This window comes from Xenopus laevis, chromosome 2S (assembly GCF_017654675.1).
Source record: "Xenopus laevis strain J_2021 chromosome 2S, Xenopus_laevis_v10.1, whole genome shotgun sequence".
Lineage (NCBI taxonomy): Eukaryota > Metazoa > Chordata > Amphibia > Anura > Pipidae > Xenopus > Xenopus laevis.
This window is the reverse complement of record NC_054374.1, coordinates 129268434-129288316: the sequence shown is the minus strand read 5'-3', so window position 1 is coordinate 129288316 and position 19883 is coordinate 129268434. Positions and strand designations below refer to the sequence as shown.

Genomic DNA, 19883 nt, shown 5'->3' with positions numbered 1-19883 from the left:
CCTGCGGCTGAACGGAAGAAAGTGCAACGCAGGGAAGTGCAGGAAAAACTGCCCTTACAAACACCAGAACCTAGTTTTAGGGCTATAAAAATATCTCTTGCTCACTGAGGAGTGGACACAGATGTGAGTTTGTGATATTTATCAAAAGCACTAAATCAGAGTAGGCCCAACAGACAAAGTTATCGGGGTTACCAGAAACAAGCAATGAGATGAGTAGAATGACCAGGATCTAAACAGTATACAGGAGTTGCAATAAAGAGGTGTATATAGAAGTATACAGATGAGCAGAATTACCAGAATATAAGCAGTATAACAGGAGTTGCAATAGAGACGTGTAAAAAGCTGTATACCGATGAGCAGAATTACCAAAATGTAAACAGTATACAGGAGTTACAATAGTGTTTGTAGCAGTATACAGATGAGCAGAATGACCAGGATTTAAGCAGCATACAGGTGAGTAGAATGGCCAGGATTTACAGGAGTTACAATAGAGAGGTTTATATAGAAGTATACAGATGAGTAGAATGACCATGATTTAAGCTGTATACAGAAGTTGCAATGGAGTGGTGTATATAGTTACATATGTTGATTTGAAAGCTTAAATTTCTACTCCGCTGTCAATGATTCACTTTGGTTCTGACTATAAGATTTGTTATTTAGGTATGTCGTCACTTTAATGATAGTGGAGCCTGTGTCCCTCACTGTCCTCAGCCACTGATTTACAGCAAGCTAACGTTTCAACTGGAACCCAACCCAGATGCCAAGTATCAATATGGAGGCTCATGTGTCAAAAGTTGCCCTCGTAAGTAGATGCACATTGGATGCAAATAAAAGTTGCCTATATAAAGTAGCTGTAATTAGTAGGCTGTACTGAATACACAATGTGAATATTTATGTACACTGCATGCCAGGCAAGCTACACAGCAAGCTTCAGTCAGAATTAGAGAAGGCTGTTCCACTACACAGCAGAGAAACATTTTGTACAGTAAAGCACAGTAATTACGATGCATTTCATGTTATAATATAAATATAATTATTGTCTAGATTGTGTATGCCCATAATGTTCAGAACCTGCTTCTTATATCTGAGCTGTCAGCTCTGTGTCTCAGTGACCAGTAAACATGTCAATAAACACCAAGCTTCACTTAGGGTAGGGTTTCCTAGCCTGTATGTTTAGAGTTCCCACCACTTGCTAGATCCATCCGTAGGAACAGCGGCACATAAACATTGCTTCTCATTTCCTGTTAGGGACAAAGTGCAAAAATCTGTGCAGTTGGCCAATTTATTTTCACACAAGACAGCATTGTTTCCTTGATTTGCTGAAAAACGGCACAATGATATCCACAAAGTACCACAGAATTTGGTATATTTACATTGCTGACATTAAGGGGCAGATTTATTAAGGGTTGAACTGAAAATTTGAATTTTCACAATTTTTAATGGTCTAAACTGTAAAATTCGACTAGTGAATTATTCGAACTCGTATTTTTTTAAAAAAATTAGAATTCGATTTTCGAGATTTATCAAACCCCGGCCATTTAAGAATTCTAATTCGACTATTCGCCACCTAAAACCTGCCGGATTGATGTATAAGTCAATGGGAGAGGTCCAGTGACCAACTTGAAGATGGTAGCCTTCCTGACATTCAAGTTTTTTTCAGAGAAAAAACTCAATTCGAGTTTGGTTGAATTCGATTCAAATTTGATTTGAGTTTTCGAGTTTGCGTTTAAGATATTTGATTTTTTTTTTTAATAAATTCCCACCAAATTGAATTTCGAGGAAAAGCAAATTTATTAGAGTTAAAAAAACTCACATGAATTCGAAATTCGACCCTTGATAAATGTGCCTCTTTGTGTGTTGAGACACAAAAAGAATTGCACACTCTGCAAATAAAACTCCTTTTGAAAATGTAAATTCCATATCAAAGAAGTCAATATAATATGAAACATTGGTGCCAGTAAAGACACTGTAGCTGTAGATTTGCCTTTTACTGTAATTTTATGTCTGTGCCATTTGATCTTTTTCTTCCAGGAAATTTTGTTGTTGACCAAAGCTCCTGTGTACGTGCGTGCCCCAGTAACAAAATGGAGGTTGAAAAAAATGGGGTCAAGATGTGTGAGCCATGTTCTGGGCTATGCCCTAAAGGTAAATCTGGAATATCAGTGAAGGGAAATACATTACCAGTTTGGGAACACCTGTACTATGCTAATGTTCTTCTGTTCATCTGTTTTGGTTTTCTTTCAACCCAGCCTGTGATGGGACCCTGTCTAGAGGTACATACCAGACTGTGGATTCCAGTAACATTGATAAATTCATTAATTGCACCAAAATCCTGGGAAATTTGGACTTCCTCACTATTGGAATTGATGGGTAGGTCTTCAAATAAACTAATATTTATAACCGTTACTTTCAGAAGATTTCAATCTGATGTTTTTAATGCTCGTACTATTTTTGTAGAGGCCTTTGTCCTTCCGCATTATGAATACTTGGCATGTATTTGGCAAGCTGCGTGGGCAGGTTATTTCTTATACTGTATTCCTCGTTATCATGTGCATTACTTAGTAAACGTTCCTGACCCCAGTTAGTTAAAAAAAGGGGTGTCCGTATATATACAGTATATATATATGTCCATATGGAATAGTCAAAAAGAGTAGCAGTTACTGGGGCACATACTGTAGGTACTAAATGGAACAGTTTGCAATGTCCTTAGCAATTTGCTTACATCTGTTTTCTCCAAGACAGAATTGTACACTAAATTGCTGCTGTTCACTTGCATATAGTGTCAGAGTTTTGTGTAACCTGTGCTCCACTGAAGTAGCCAAGAGGTGGCCAAAATATTATTACATTTAAATTTACTTAGTTCAAAACCGTGTTAATTATAGCCCATCAGGAAAAATCTCTGTACTTTATTTATTCCAGAGATTTGTGGAGAAACATCACAGCTCTAGACCCCAAAAAACTGAGTATCTTCAAGACAGTGAAAGAAATAACTGGTAAGTGTTCTACCAACTCTTGTCTTGTGTGACATGAAAATAGAAATATTTTGCTGGTATAGATGTTACACACTGACCTTCTCACATGTCCTTCTCGTTTCCTCCTCACCAGGGTATCTGAACATTCAGTCTTGGCCAAAGAGCCTGACAGACTTTAGTGTATTCTCCAGCCTCAGAACGATTGGTGGCCGGACTCTCCAAAGGTAAGTGGCTGTATTCTGATGTCTCTTCATTTTAACAACCTTGCAGCTCAGTTAGCTTACATGGGTAGTAATAGTAATAGTACAGCAAACATGCATTGCATGCATGCTCTTTCCTTGTTACATCTTCAGAAGCTCTTCTTTTGTGATTTTTTTCTAAGAAAGGGTAGAGGTTTTTGTAAAAAATTTTATTTATAGAAATTGCAGGCGGGATGGCAACTTTGGAAATCTGAAGCGATTTGTATACCATCCCGCCATCGATTCATATTCTTGCCGGCGGAAAGGCATTAAAGGGAGATTAGTCACCCGCAGTTGAGAAGATTTGTCGATGGGCGATTACTTTCCCCGTCTGCCACCACCCTACCAAGGGGGAAATTCACTAAAGGGCAAAAATTTGCCACACTTCGCCAGGCGCAATTTTGCACAGACAACGCTAATTCACGAAGTTGCAAAGCTTCATCACCAGTGCTGAACACTTGCGAAATTTCGCTAGCTTTACTATGGTAGGTATAGCGAACTTGCGCTAGCGTTAGATAATTTGCATGCGGCGGGAAGTTACATTTCAATGGACGTATATGTTGCAGCTAATGCATTACACTACACAAGCCCAGGGAACCTTGATAAAAGAAAATAAGAGTTGTTATATTGCCCTACACATGCCCACAGTATAGTTTATGTGCCATATGTTAGAAAATGTAGGGTTGAAGGAGGGTACCCAAAAAAATGTACAATCTTTTTCAGCCTATCACCCTGTAAAAAGGAAAAGACATCAGCGTTTTTTGGGACTTAGAAAAAAATTTCAACTTTTTTTGGACCAAGTCCTATCTACTCTATTGCACTTCGCCTGGTTCGAGGTGGCGAAGGCAAGTCTGGCGATAGAGGTAACGTTCAGTAAAAACAAAAACGCAGTGAATTTGCGTAGTCACGTTCTTTCGCCAGAGCGAAAATACGCCTGGCGTTAAGAGTGCGAAGTTGCGCTACAGTCTATCTCCTTAGCTAGTGTAATTACCCCAGCACCCGTTAGTAAATCGGCGAAGTGCCGAAATGACGTTAGCCACTTCGTCCTTTAGTAAATTTGCCCCCAAGAGTTTAAAGCTGCATTCTGTATGTTTGCACTGGGGTACATGAGCGGGTTGTGTCTTACAAATAAAAGTGTATAGAAACTTAAACACCAAAGGCTCACTTTTGTCGTCTGGCATACTTGTTTATTTAGCCGAGGCTACTCGCTGCTTGTGATGAAAAACAACAATGTGACGTCATTGGGTTTCCGCTCGCTGCAGGAAATCAGCGCAGGCAAAGTATATATTGCAGAGAATCAGAATCTCTGCTATTATGACACTGTGAACTGGAGATCTTTGTTCCCAACACCTCACCAGACCACTGAAATCAAGGGAAACAAAAAGAAGAAGAAGTGCGGTAAGTAACAGATTTACTGTATGTCCCTTCTGTTATTTTGTTATAGTTTGACATTTTCTTGATTTATTTCTGTATCTTTTGAATTCTTGTCTCTGTAGAGACAGCAGTAAAAATATCTCAAAATATGTACAGTGATGCTAGTCCTACCTTAGATCTGGATTACACTGGCAACTCTCTGTCCTCATATGAGGCCACATACACATGATTTGTATAGTATTATAGCTTTAATTTGGATGTGAGTTTTTTAAAACTCCAAAAAAAACTTAAATGTCAGTAAGGCTAACCAAATTGATCCCTGGACCTCTCCCATTGACTTATACAGCAACTCGGCAGGTTAAAGGTGGTGAATAGTCTAATTAAAGGGACAGAGTATGATAAATCTCGAAATCTGAATTAAAACTCAAATTGAGTTTAGATAATTTACAATTCAAATTTGAGAGTTTTGAACCCAAAAAAATGTTTCCGTTGACCCTTAATAAATCTGCCCTTAATTATGTCCTTAGATTGGCACAATGATCTTGACTTTTCCTCATTTGGATTTGAGTTAAATTGAATTCTTTGTAATCAAAATAGTAGTTACAATACTGATTTAAATTAGGCCAAAACAGGATTAGCTCCAATGATTAGGGTGAAAATGCATTTTCAACCTTTAGTACTTTCCCTTGTTTGTTATAGTTATACAGGAGCAGTGGCCAGCTCCTTGTTGTAGCTCCCACCCTTCCCAGCTATAGACAGGTGATCCAACAGGTGGCGAATAAAAGGGCAACCAAGTTTGGCAGTTTTACTTTGAAAGCAGAGAGTAAGTTGCAGGTAATACTTGTGTAGGAACTGGTCAGATTTGAGATTACTTTGATGTAGTTGGCCAGCTTCAATATATATGGACAAACAATCCCTGTTTTGTTTAAAGCGGAAGGCATTTTTAGTAGCTTAAGGCACAAAATTTCTTCAATGTCCTTAATATATTGACAATTGGGTGCAGAGTATATCTTGTATTTGTCTACCAGACACCTATTTATTGCTGATCTCCTGGAGTTCAGCAGCATAGTTGAGGAAGGAGGGACTTGGTTTTGTTATTTGAACGTAAAACTTCTTAGATGTTTGGGAAGCATCACTAGCTGCACATATATATATATATGTAGTAATTAGTACAACTTTGATATCATTCTGTTTACATTATTACAGTGGCTCTTACCTCTGAATTAGGCAAGGTTACTGTTAGCTGCAATAAGTGGCAACAAAAATTAGCTGTGACTAAATCACAGCTGCAGCCACTACTCTCAGATGTTTGGATCAGTGATTGCTATATCCTGCAGGTAACACAAGACCAATCACTTCTAACATTATAGAATGGAAACCTTAGAGGCAGCTAGTAAGCCTCTAGTAAGGATGAGCTCTGACATACATGCCAGTAAGTCACTGCTTTTTGAATAACGATAGCTGCTTGTGTGGGAATAGATGTTTAAGTATATTCATGTTTGTAGGCGTTTATCAGATGTGTTCTTTTACCTGCCTGAAATTTCTCTCTGTATTTATTTTATTCAGAGGAGGAAGGGAAGGTATGTGAGGCTCTCTGCTCTGACAAAGGATGCTGGGGTTCTGGACCAGACCAGTGTTTATCCTGCAGAAATTACAGCAGAGATGGAGTATGTCTACAATCCTGTAACTTCACTAACGGGTGAGTCCAGGGCCAGGGATACATTGCAGACATATCATTCTCAAAACACTTCTTTTTTCTGTTCTCATTAAGGGGCAGATTTATCAAGGGTTGAATTTCAAACTTTGAAATTCGACCATCGAATTAAAATACTTCGAATTTGAATATCGAATTCGAACTTTTTTCATCGAATTTGGCTATCCTGTGGTCTAAGTAAAATCGAACGATTAAATCGTTCTAATCGAACGATTCAAAGTATTTCAGCGATCGATCAAACAATTTTACTTCGACTTCAAAAAACCTAGAAAACTGCTCTACAAGGTCCCCATAGGCTAACATAGCACTTCGGCAGGTTTAATTTGGCGAAGTATTGAAATCAACGTTTTTTAAAGAGACAGTACTTTGATTATCGAATGGTCGAATATTCAAAGTATTTTACTTCGAGTCGAAGTCGTAGTATCCTATTTGATGGTTGAAGTATCCAAAAAATTACTTTGAATTTCGAATTTTTTTACTTCGAAATTTCCCTCAAATTCACCTCGACCCTTGATAAATCTGCCCCTTAATATGACATCATTTCTAGTTTATACAGTACATTTATTAGTGTATTTACATGCATCGGGTCATGAGTTTGCGAAGGAAAATATAAGGAAAACTAACCAGGCATTGGAGATGTATTTTGAGCTGTATAAAAGATACATAATTGTACTTTGTCTCACTATAGGGAGTAAAGGCATTTTTGTTGCATGTGGATCTGGTCACACAGACATGCGTGTGACACTGAGTGCTTGTAAAGGTCGATAAGGATCAGTGATGCCTAATTTCTTGTTCTTGAAAGTCATTTTATTGTTATATAATACACAAAAGCCATGAATATCCTGTAAATTATATTCTTATAAACGGCTCTAAGCAATGTCACCAGTTACAGTATAAACGGAGCCTAGTGATCTCATTTTTGTCACAAAACTCACTAAAACGTGTGTATTATAATAAATAAAGTACCCCTTGTTGGAAACTATGAGGATATTCGAAGTCACCTCGGAGTTCCGAGCCTTTGGCCTCGTGCTTTTATACGGAACTCCTCTGTGACTTATAATATTCTTATATTTTAAATAGGTGATACTTTATTCACTATATCCTTTGAACTCCTGGTTCTGACCTCTGAAATAATATAGCAGAGTCAGCTGTTTATCAAACATGGAAGAGAACTGACTTCCGCTACATTGTTTCAAGATACAGGAAAGGGGGGAAAATACAGTTTACAGTTGCAATTAAATATCTTTAAAACCATTGACATGTTTCCATGAATATGTTTTGGAAAATGCCTTTGGAGATCATCTTAAATACTCTGGTCATCATAACATGATAAACAGTTGAGAAAAGTTCAGAGAACATAACTTTATGCTGCAGCAGTACACATTCTTTCTACAGCATTCAGTCTGGGGATATGTCAGTAAGAGAGTGGCATGTACTTGAAATACTTCATAGATTTTGAATGTTTTCTCTTCAGAGATGAACGGGAATATGCCAAGGGAGGTGTATGCGTTCAGTGTCATGAAGAGTGTCAGAAAATGGAGGGAAGGTTGTCTTGCAATGGATCTGTAAGTCTTGCTCACGATTATTAAAAATATTTACTGTCTTTTTTCTAATGCATTCATTCACTTCTAACTTGCTTATACTGTATTCTCTCTAAATTACAGGGTCCTGATGCTTGTGTGCAATGTGTTAACTATAGGGATGGTCTACACTGTGTGAACCATTGTCCAAATGGGATTTTCGGAAAAGACAGACCAATTTTCAAGTACCCCGATGCTAACAAGAACTGTCAGCCATGCCATGAAAACTGTACTCATGGGTAATTTCCATGTTTTGCCTTTGCACAGAAAGTCTGTTAGATGATATGGTGTTTTTACCCAGAAAGCAACTTAATGTAGCATATTGTATTTACCAGTCTCTCAAGGTGGCCATATACGCACTGATAATATTGTACAAAATTAATTTTTGTATGATATTCGCTGCGTGTATGGTTGGAGATGAGCTGACTGATATCGGCAAAAGACTTGGATATTGGTCGGCTCGTCGATCGGCCCAGATGGAAAATTTTGATCGGAAGCCTTTGAAGGCACCTAAACATCGGCCACTGTTTAGTGCTGAATCGTCAGATATACGTATGTAGAATTCTATTGTTTCTATCTGTTTATCTGACGATTCGGCTCTACACGTGTGTTGAAACCAACGCTCTTTCTTGGAAAGATCTTTCCCAAGAAAGATCGTACCTGTTACATATCTATGGCCACCTTCAGGCCCAGCCTTTGCATAGTTTGATGTGTACTGTATTTTTGCATAATATTTAGATTTTTTATTGTATTGTTTTAAACAGTCTTCTGGTGCAAAAGAGATGAATAGGCAAAGGAGTCACACACGCACACCTGGCCTCTCCCAATAATTACGTACGGTGCCTGGGGTATAGGAGGACGGCCCCTCCAACATTAATGAGCATAGAATAACTCCAGCACACGTAGCATGCTCAAGGGATTGCTCCCGTGTTTAATGTCAATCCAACAATACAACGTTTCGGGGGCGTGCCCCTGACGAAGGGGCACGCCCCCGAAACGTTGTATTGTTGGATTGACATTAAACACGGGAGCAATCCCTTGAGCATGCTACGTGTGCTGGAGTTATTCTATGCAAAAGAGATGAAGCCACAAAGATTTCTAAGACAATATGTATATCATTGCAAACAATTTTTTTTGTCAGGTGCGCAGGACCTGAACTTAAACATTGCACTGGAAATACTGGCCGTATAATTTCAAGGTAAATGTGTTAACAATACATTGCATGCATGACCAGTCTGAAATATGTCTCTCGTGGTATAAACCTTTATATGCACTTACAGTTTGCTGATATGGTAATATCCCTTGTCCCTAATATTGGAATATGTACCACTCTTATTCTAAAACATCAGGTATAAATATCTGGTCAAGCTCTTAACACTAAATAAAGACAACCAATATTGTTATAGAACATTAGATGGTTGAACGTATACCACACATTATTAGCAAATATGTTTATGTATCCAATTATTTTATCAACTAAGGTAAGGCTACCTGTAAACACATTATAATGATGTAGGCTGTGATATTCTAGGACTATATTTCTATTGTTTTGTTTATTAATTTTTGGTTAAAGATAATTATCTCTTTTAGAGGAATTTTCTACCTGAGACATCCTAGCAGTTGGACAGTGGTCTGACTGACAGTCAGGCCCGGAGTTGTGAAGAGGCCACCAAGGCCTGGGCTTAGGCTGGCTTAGGCCCACATTGTTTCAGAAATACTGGGGATGCGCAGGAGATACAATAGTTTTCAAAATTTTCAGTGAGCCAAGCTCCATTGCTCTGGTCCCGATGATGACATTTTGCACAAATAAAGGGGAGGGGACAGGGGCAACTACCAGCAGTGGGCCTAGGGGCACCTGCTATGTAAATCTGGCCCTGCTGATTTGATTTACAGGATATGGCCAGGCTACAATGATAAGTCTAACAATAAAACTAATTTAGAAGTCAATGGGGATAAATCAGTCTGCTTTGGATTTCCTGGGTAACCAATGCTGACTAGTAAATACTGCCTGCATTGGTTCCCATGGGTCCCTTACTAGTATTGAAATTTGCTCTGCACCTTTTATTACATGCCCTCCAATTTCAAAAGTGTCTAAAAAGTGTTTCACAGGAAAACTGAATGTAGTAGTAGTAGTAGTAGAGAATGTAGTAGGAGAGATCTTCGTGCCAGTGGTGTAGCTGCAGCAGTTCCTGCAGTTAGAGGGGGCTGGTAAAAACCAGTGACTTGAACCTGAACCTCCTGTTCCCATAGTGGTGCCAGCATAGGTTGAGGGTGGGGCATCCATGGTTACCACCCATGCATTTATGGCATCCTTTCATTTGATATTAACTATATAACGTCTGATTGCCCCAATTTATGGTTACTGGATTACTTGAAAATTCAGTGATAGGTCTAGAAAATCCAGCTCAAATGGCTGCACCAATAACAATTGAATTAAAAGGCAATCAATGCAGCCCTGAGGAGTAATTTTACCCCATCTGCAATCTTTTTGAATTCTAAGAGGCCAGTGGCAGTGCTACTTACTCACTTTGATGAGAACCAATTGAAAAAGAGGACATATGGCTAGTAAGCATGACATAGTGCTAGACCCCATGTGCACTGGTTTCCAATTGGCTCCCACTGTAGCCATGTACTGTATGTCCTTGAAATAAGAGAACATTGTACATTAAGATATTCACAAGTAGCCTATCATTGCTGAATTGAAGCATTCTGCCACATATCTGTGATGTCCAGTCAGACAACTCAGTGATATTCTTTAGAACCCATATTACATGGATATAGCTGAAAAACTAAGGCCTAAAAAGCACTCAACGAGTGTCTTCTTTGCATGCCCTGTAGACTGAAGTCTACATTTTAAACAAACATTTGGGTTATAGAAGTCAGAAGAGTGTCAGTGGCACAAATTAGGGGTTCATTTTAAAAGATGTTTTTCTTTAGTCTGAATGCTATCTCTGCAAAAGCAGCCAATTGTGCAAAGGCCCCAATACTTGATACGTTTCTTAACATCCAGGAAACACTGGCCCTCTGTGGTGCTACAGTAATTTAAATTTTAACAGGTTAGTTGTTATACCCACTACAGTAAAGCAATTGCAAAAGACTTTGCTTCATGCCTCCATTTAGCCTTCTTATGAAAGTGATTTTTCTTGTTGCTTTTTTCATGCCCACAGTAACACTCCCAAGGTGGTGGTAGCGGCAGTAGTGGCCACCATCTTTATCCTGTTCTGCTGTGCCCTGCTTGGCACTCTATACTGGAGAGGACAGAAAATCCACAAGAAGCGAGCTATGAGGAGATATCTGGAGAGGGGTGAGGTGAGTGGGACACGTGGAAATCAGAAATGAAAGGATGAGCCATACAGGCCCTTTTGCACCAGCCAGCCCTGTAGCATCAGTTTATATTACAGACCAACCTCATTTTCTACTTGATATTTGCTACTACCCCTAAGCTTAGCATTTTTGTATCAGTCTGTGACACCATACTAAAACATCTCCTGTGTAGTTAAGCTCTAAGTGGCATAGAAGTATAGAAATCCACTGCATTCCCGAACTGGACGGCTTTTGCAAATGTGATGCTATTTTAACGGCAGTTTAACTCCAATAATTTTCTTACTCAAATTTTAATTTGTCACTTTTGTGAATTCCTCCAATTGTATAAAGCCTTTGTTAAATAATAATAATATTTATATTTTATTTTGTCTTGACATTTTACAAAGTTGTCTTAAAAAGACATATTTAGGAAAAGGTGTGTGGTGCCAATAGTCAAACCAAAGAAAAATTAAATAAAACTCTTTCCATAGTCTTTGGATATGCTGGATCCTTCAGAAAAAGCCAATACAGTGCAGGCACGGCTCTTCAAAGACACAGAACTGAAGAAACTGAAGATCTTGGGCTCCGGAGTATTTGGCACAGTGCATAAGGTAAGTATCTGTCACTGTATGTAAGAGACAGTTACCTGAACTTTAGGAATATACGGACCAATATAAAGAATGGGCAGCTCATACATTAGGGGGGTTATTTATGAAAGTCCGAATTTATCTCAGTATTTTCTGCTACAAACTCCGATCAAATCCGCTTGGGTTTTTTACGCTTATTTATAATTATATTTTCAAGAAAAAAATAAATCAGATTTTCACAATTTTTTTTCATCTGATTTCCACGAATTTCCCGATTTTTTTGGAATTTTCACCCGAAAACTTGGGGGTGTTGCACAAAACCCAGCGCACATCAAAAAATCATTGGGACTTCTCCCTGCAACCTCGACAGGTCTGAGATGCTGGATTTTTCAGATTCTGACTTTTCCATCCTCAGGGTTTAATAAATTTCTGAAAAATTTGTGATTTTTTAAAAGGACGATTTTATAAAAAAAATCACAAATTTTTCGTGATTTTTGCATTCGGAGTTTAGTAAATAACCCCCCAAGACTTAGCAGAAATATGATTTGTGGCACTTGCATAACCTAACTTTTCCCAATACAAGAGACATTCACTTGGGTAAACACTGTAAGTCTGATTTCCTTATCTACAGTATAGTGCAGGGTATAGTATAGTGAGGCTTTATTTATAGGTGGGTTTTTTCAAAGGATGAACCACAGCTTCTAGCTAATTATTCCATATGTCTGTCTGAACCAAAAGGGTTGAAAACATAAGCAGCACCTCATACAAAACTTATTTTCACTATTTGTATTACTGATTTTATTTTAATTTTCCTCTTGCAGGGTGTCTGGATACCAGACGGAGACTCAGTAAAGATACCTGTCTGTATTAAAGTTATAATGGACCGGACCAGTCGCCAGACCTTCCATGCAGTCACTGATGTGAGTTGTTTCCTCAATGGAATGTAACTGTATCAAACTAGAAGTAATTGCAAGGAAAGGCATTTAAAGGAGAACAAAGCATCCCATTAATGGTAGTAGCTCCTGAGAGACCTCCCACCCCATGTTTTCCTAACATGCTGATAAACATTAAAGCAGCCCGTCAAGGTTAAAAAGCACCATCCCCTAACACCAAATCTTCTCATGCAAATGATTGCAGACACAGGTCATGTACAACTGAAGTCATGCCGAATTTAACCATGTATGCTCAGTTTGGCAATCGCTTGCAAAAGACAATTCAGTGATGCAAGGTTGAGCCCTTTAACCCAGCTGCACTACTCAGCTTTTTATCAAGGGGCAGATTTGGGAGCTGAATATTGGTGTGGTTTAGGTGATGGAGGGTGATTTTTAGGATATACTACCTTTTATTTTAGACTTTCACTCTCCTTTAAAGGGATACTGTCATGGGAAAACATGTTTTTTTTCAAAATGCATCAGTTAATAGTGCTGCTACACTGAAATCCATTTTTCAAGAGCAAACAGATTTTTTTATATTCAATTCTGAAATCTGACATGGGGCTAGACATATTGTCAGTTTCCAGCTGCCCCCAGTCATGTGACTTGTGCTCTGAAAAACTTCAGTCACTCTTTACTGCTGTACTGCAAGTTGGAGTGATCTCACCCCTCCCTTTCCCCCCAGTAGCCTAACAACAGAACAATGGGAAGGTAACCAGATAGCAGCTCCCTAACACAAGATAACAACTCCCTGATAGATCTAAGAACATCACTCAATAGTAAAAGCCAAGTCCCACTGAGACACATTCAGTTACATTAAGTAGGAGAAATAACAGCCTGTCAGAAAGTAGTTCCATCCTAAAGTGCTGGCACAAGTCACATGACTGGGGCAGCTGGGAAACTGACAATATGTCTAGCCCCATGTCAGATTTCAAAATTGAATAAAAAAAAATCTGTTTGCTCTTTTGAGAATTGGATTTCATTGCAGAAGTCTGCTGAAGCAGCACTATTAACTGATGGGTTTTGAAAAAAACATGTTTTTCCATGACAGTATCCCTTTAAGTTTTTTGTATCTTTAATTGTGCTATTACGCCTCAGTATAAATGCTATTTTTTCTGTATAGCTGATCTTGGTTGATGTTTCTGTAGGTACAGAAGCACAGCTCAATGTATGGATTTGTTTGTAGCACTATTTTTCTATTTATGTGGTTATAGTAATGTATGATATCACATTTACTGGGCGGTTCTGAGGCTGTCTTATCTCCACAGCACATGCTAGCCATTGGAAGCCTGGACCATACCTACATTGTGCGTTTGTTGGGGATTTGCCCAGGCTCACAGCTACAGCTGGTCACAGAATACCTGCCAATGGGATCATTGCTTCAACACGTGCGCAAAAACAAGGACACTGGTGCCATTGGTCCTCAGCTTCTTCTGAACTGGTGTGTGCAAATTGCAAAGGTAAATATTTCAAATCAACTTTAATCTACTGTATATCACTGGCAGTAGTGTAAGAAAAAAGTTGATTAAACTGTCAAGCTGATCAAACTTCCCAACTGTCCCATTTTCAGCGGTACAGTCCTGATTTGACAGCCAGCCCGCAGTCCCTTTTTACAGAAATATCCTGACTTTCTCTTTGATCTCCTGCACTGACTCCAGAAAAAAAATTACAAAAGTTTCTGAAACTTAATTAAAATAAGAGGCTTTTTGTCAGAGAGCCCAGAACAGTTAGCAGCTGCACTTGGATACTTTTGTAACAATTTAAGATAAGCAAAGGAACAATTGTAACTATTTAAGATAAGTAGTTCTCTTGGGAGAACTGAGACTCACAGCTTAAACAATTCACTTTCATTAGCAAAACACATAAAACATTGCACTAAAACTCCCAGAAATGTGCTCATAATTTCATAACTTGCCAAATTGTGCAAAATGGACATGGTAATTAGGGGGTGTGGCCAAAACATGGGCAAACAGTTTTTGCCGCACTGCATGACAAGTTTTTGTCCCTCTTTTCATTTTTCAATGTTGGGAGGTATGCAATGTCAAAAAGCACTCCAGAAGTTGTTGCTGGGTAGAAGTAACAAAAACTAGAGTGATGTACAGACCCACTATCTCTGTTAGGATTACATTAACCCTCATTTACATCTGTTGTTTTACATGAATTCCTACCTCAATTTCTTTCTGCATTTGTTGCAATATTCTATACAATTATTTATACTGATTTATCCGTCTATCTGGTATCTACCCACATTGCTGCTATTGTGTCCTCCCTCTTTCTTGTAGGGTATGTGTTACCTGGAGGAACATCGAATGGTTCACAGGAACCTCTCGGCTCGGAATATTCTCATGAAAAGTGTCAATCAGGTGCAGGTGTCGGACTACGGTGTGGCAGACTTGCTGTACCCAGATGACAAGAGATTTTCCTACAATGAGATTAAGGTAATTTACTCTGTTACTGTGGTGTGCAGTTCTAGTAACTAGGCAATAATCCAAAATTCCGTATAAATTTGTATCTCATGAAGTAAAGTAAAAACGTCATATACTGTACTCACATCCCAAAAGAAGCCCCCAGTCCACGGGCCATATAATTTGGTAAAGTCAAAAAAAGCAAAAGTTGGGAGATGTTTACAGCCTATGAGTAAGTACCCATTCTTGTCACGAAACGCGTTAGGCTTAATTATGTCCTAAATAAAGATTTTTCTACTTTTTATACATCATCTGGGCTCTTCTTTTTCACATAACAGTAAGTCTCTCCCAACTTTTGCTTTTAATGAGATCAAGGTACCCTTCTTCCTCCAAACTCAGAGATATTTATTAGCACAATATTTGATTAGCCTCCAACCTTATTATGAGCTAAGCATATGTTGGACCACAAAGCACATAAACTGTTAATTTGATCCAGTGCTGTGAATGCATGTCTTCTGGTATGATATTATTTATACATAAATTCTGTGGAACACCTCCAGTACGCTTGAGGACATTAAAATCACTAAGGCTTCATATTTGGTGCTGTTGTACAATAAAACATTCAGCTTTCTACTGTTTCAGTAGCTTGAAAAAAAAAATGATTCTGGGGATAATCAATGCTTATTTCTTCCTTTAACACTTATATCTCAATGCTCACTTCTGTTTTCATGTCCACGTTCATATCATTCTGCAAGGGCCAGCATCACACCATGCAGCAGGGTGCCCAATAATTCTGCTTTTTAGTAACTACCTTTAAACAAACAAGACTTTTATCAAGGTGCATTACACTTTATAGCATGGATGTCTATTGATGTCCGTGGCATTTACTTTGGAGCTTTGGAATATCCTTGTATCTGGTTATTGTGCTTCTACATACATTGATTTGCAATCAGATTCTGCAAAATCAGAGCATTAACTTCACTCAGAAAATGCAAAATCTAGAACCATTTGAAGTTAATATTGTATATTACCCCTTTCTTTTTGATACCTAGACTCCTGTGAAATGGATGGCTCTGGAAAGCATACACTTTGGGAAGTACACTCATCAGAGTGATGTATGGAGCTATGGTACGTGGAACAGATGCATTACTGTACTTTACACTGTTTAGACCTACATACCATTGCCTGCCCTGTCATTACTTTTAATAATAGTTAGCAATGCCTTTATTTTTGGTTCTTCAAAAAGGAGTTACTCTATGGGAAATGATGACATTCGGTGCAGAGCCATACACAGGGATTCGTTTTTCAGAAGTTCGTGACCTCCTAGAAAAAGGGGAGCGGCTATCCCAACCACAAATATGCACCATTGATGTCTACATGGTAATGGTGAAATGTAAGTAAAATTATCCATTGCTTCCTCTGGCTCTCTCAAGCTGGCCACACACAGGCTGATAACAGCTGCAGACAGACCGAGTTGGCAGTTTATTGGCCCGTGTGTGGGGCCCTCCCATGGCTTCCCCGATCGATATCTGATAAGTCGGCCAGATGTCGATCAGGCAGGGTTAAAAATTCTGTTGGATTGCATCTGTTCATTGAAGCAGTCCCGCAATTCAACAGCCGTATGCCATACATTATGATCCAATCATTGGGCCCTAGGGCCCAGGAACAGATCAGCCCAATATCGCCCACCTCAATGTGGGCATATTAGAGAGAGATCCATTCGTTTGGGACATCGCCAAACGAGCGGATCTCTACGTGTATGGCCACCTTCAGGCATTAGCAGTACATGAAGATCAATTAGTGTTACTTCTTGGGGGGTTTTGTGTAGATTGCTAGTGAAATATCCAGGTACTAGTGAAATGATGGCTAATAAAATGGTATATAATTCAGCAAGTCAGAAGAACTTTATAACAAAGGATATCAGGGCAAGGCCTCCCAAATTTACTACATGCAATGGTGCTTCTCTCCCAACCCCTACAATCCTAATATAGTCCTCCATGCCACCATCCTACATTCTATAGAGGGCCTTGGTGCCTACCCCTACAGGCACCCATCTGCATGGCAACTCTGCCAAGCACCCTTGCCACCCCACACAAAGCATGGGCCACCCAGTACCACACTTGTCACCCAAACTCCCCTTGTGGGGCAACTCGTTACTTCCTCACCTACATGATCTGCCTGACTTTGTGTACTGGGTACAACTCGGCCTTAAAAGGCTGTCTGACTTTTGTCTGTACCAAATGAGCAATTTCCCACAATACAAGACTTACAAGAGAGACTTCCTGGTCAACAAATCCAACTCTATAGGTACTTCCAGCTCAGACACACCTTTTAGGTGCAGTTCCACACCCTTACCCCAGCAATGGCTACGGTTAGTATAGCGAATACTTTCTACCACCTTCCCCTGCTAAATTGCTGTCTAGACTATACCAGAACGTCATGGTAACGATCAAACCTCCCTTCGATAGAGCCTACCTCCTATGGACTCAAGCCATTCCAGACCTCAACTAAGAGCAGTGGGAAGAGGCAATGGAGAAGGCCTATAGCTTTTTAATCTCAATAAGAGATAGACTGATACAATAAAAGGTCCTTCATCAAGTTTATATAACCCCTCTCAAAAGGAAAAAAATTGGGGAAAAGCCAAGATGATCTATGCCCCCGATGCAAATCCCCAGGTCCCAATTTTATTCATATGATCTGGTCCTGCCCCCCGGTACAGACATTCTGGGCCAAGATAATGGAAACCCTAGCCATTGAACTGGGCACACCACAGGTATTTGATCCTGTAGTCTGCTTATTGGGAGTATTTCATGATGATGCAATACCCACAAACACGGCTAATGGGTTGCGCTCCCTCATGTTCTATGCAAAAAAAAACAGTGATCATGCCCTGGATGGGGAATACCCCTCCTACCATACCATTCTGAATGGAGCTCTACTACTGATCAAACTGACATATGAAACAAGAGGGGCAACAGGTAAATTTTACAAAGTGTGGGGACCTGGTGCGACCTACACCCCCTGGACCACACATGACCTACATTATCTGCTTTGTATCTCACATAGGGATTAACAGTTGTTAGAATCAATAACGTGTTAAAGGAATGACAAAAACTGTGCTCGTTGTAACCAATCATAACTGAAAACTGTCTATTAATTTGGTTTTGGTTTGTTGTTTTATGTTGTAAAAACAATAAAACTTACCTTTAAAGAAAAAAATATGTCAAGCCATGAACACCCAATTCCCCAACCACAATTCAACTTACAACCCTGAGGATTGAGACCTGTATACACAACCATAACTTGAAAAAAACTTTTGTCTCCATTTTACAATTGCTTGACAACCACAGGGGGCCCGTCACTGAACAAGCTCCACAATAAATGGAAAATCGATATCCCTTATATTACAATTGAGGTTTGGCAGGAGATACTGGAAACCATGACACAGGGACTAATATGCTCCAGAGTTAAACTGACCCAGCTAAAAATTTTACACCGTACATACCTTACTCCAAGTCGCCTACACAAACTAAACCTGGAGATAAGAGAGAACTGTCCCAGGTGTCAAGAGAGTCCAGCAACCTTCAGTCACATGACATGGAAATGTCCCCTTACCCACAGATTCTGGTCTATAGACTATGGTCACACAACAGATTTGAGTTAGACTTGACACAGCAATCCCACTAGACCCAAAAATACTTTTACTCAACCAGGTTGAAGAGCTGTCCCCCAGGAAAGCAGAGCAAACCCTTCTATCCCTACTCTCTATGTATGCCAAAAAAAACAATTGCATGGAAATGGAACACCCCAGAGGGCCCGACACTGGCATTGTGGGAAGACCTCATCCATAAAGCGATACCACTATACAAACTAACATATGAGACAAGGCTGCAACCAATAGGTTTGAAAAATATGGGGGCCATGGATAGGACTAGGTGAGGAAATCTGAAGGCCTTTCCCAATCATCTCACTCTTGCATCTCTCACCCAACACTAGGAATAAAGGTACTATACAGTTTTGCAGCCACTAAGGCTCCAATTATTGTAATGCACATCTTATGATACTAAGAAAGAAAGACACAACAATGTAGATTGATTACACTCTGTGTTAATTTTATTTATTTTATTTAAGATAACCATTTTATTTTCATGATAACCACTGTGACAAACTGTATTTGAACATTTTCAAAAAAAAGAAATATTAAAAAAAAAAACAAAAAACATTTCAATATATCAAAGGGTAATATATAAAAAGAATAAAACTGTAAAATATTCTAGATACCAGGGAAGAATAACAACCCACAAGCATTGACTATATTTTTCCATACAGTTAATAAAATGGGTATTAATTCTGTTACATTCTCCATTTTTTAGGCTGGATGATTGATGAAAACATTCGCCCTACTTTCAAAGAACTCGGAAACGAATTTACCCGTATGGCTAGGGATCCCCCTCGCTACCTGGTTATTACGGTGAGATGAATGTCTGTCAGTGGAGATACGGGGTATCCTTTATCATTGACCCAGTGATGCAAAATTCCATCATTACTAGATTACATTTGAAAATAAAAAAAGTTCTAGGGTGTAGGCGTCCTCTGCATATTTTTGACTTTCTTATCCCGATAGTAAAACCTTCCAGTGATAAAGCATGGCAGATACCCAAGCAAGTAGAATAAATTATTTTTAAAGATCAAATACTTTTTCCAGTAATATTCTGCTAAGGATCAAATATTTTGTTTAAGTACAACCAAAAACATATTATTTTGATAATAGTGCTCC

The 19883-nt window shown here is 39.0% G+C and overlaps 1 protein-coding gene and 1 long non-coding RNA gene across 3 annotated transcripts in view; one reads left to right on the top strand and one right to left on the bottom strand.

Moving 5' to 3' along the window:
• Positions 1-19883, top strand: part of erbb3.S (erb-b2 receptor tyrosine kinase 3 S homeolog) — a 71520-nt gene that overhangs the window by 44887 nt on the left and 6750 nt on the right. For both annotated transcript variants that reach the window (XM_041584385.1, XM_018250019.2), the window contains exons 7-24: positions 661-802; positions 2032-2145; positions 2250-2370; positions 2920-2993; positions 3106-3196; positions 4407-4609; positions 6152-6284; positions 7774-7864; positions 7964-8118; positions 9021-9077; positions 11047-11188; positions 11674-11793; positions 12591-12689; positions 13970-14161; positions 14984-15139; positions 16159-16234; positions 16353-16499; positions 19480-19577. In XM_041584385.1, coding sequence (XP_041440319.1) covers positions 661-802; positions 2032-2145; positions 2250-2370; positions 2920-2993; positions 3106-3196; positions 4407-4609; positions 6152-6284; positions 7774-7864; positions 7964-8118; positions 9021-9077; positions 11047-11188; positions 11674-11793; positions 12591-12689; positions 13970-14161; positions 14984-15139; positions 16159-16234; positions 16353-16499; positions 19480-19577 — 2211 coding nt within the window. The remainder of the gene's footprint in view (positions 1-660; positions 803-2031; positions 2146-2249; positions 2371-2919; positions 2994-3105; positions 3197-4406; positions 4610-6151; positions 6285-7773; positions 7865-7963; positions 8119-9020; positions 9078-11046; positions 11189-11673; positions 11794-12590; positions 12690-13969; positions 14162-14983; positions 15140-16158; positions 16235-16352; positions 16500-19479; positions 19578-19883) is intronic.
• The window catches only part of LOC121400678, a 37040-nt gene continuing 21593 nt past the window's right edge, over positions 4437-19883 (bottom strand). The window contains exons 2-3 of the long non-coding RNA XR_005965903.1: positions 14996-15123; positions 4437-4573 (exon numbers count right to left, since the gene is read on the bottom strand). This is a non-coding gene — a long non-coding RNA (uncharacterized LOC121400678). The remainder of the gene's footprint in view (positions 4574-14995; positions 15124-19883) is intronic.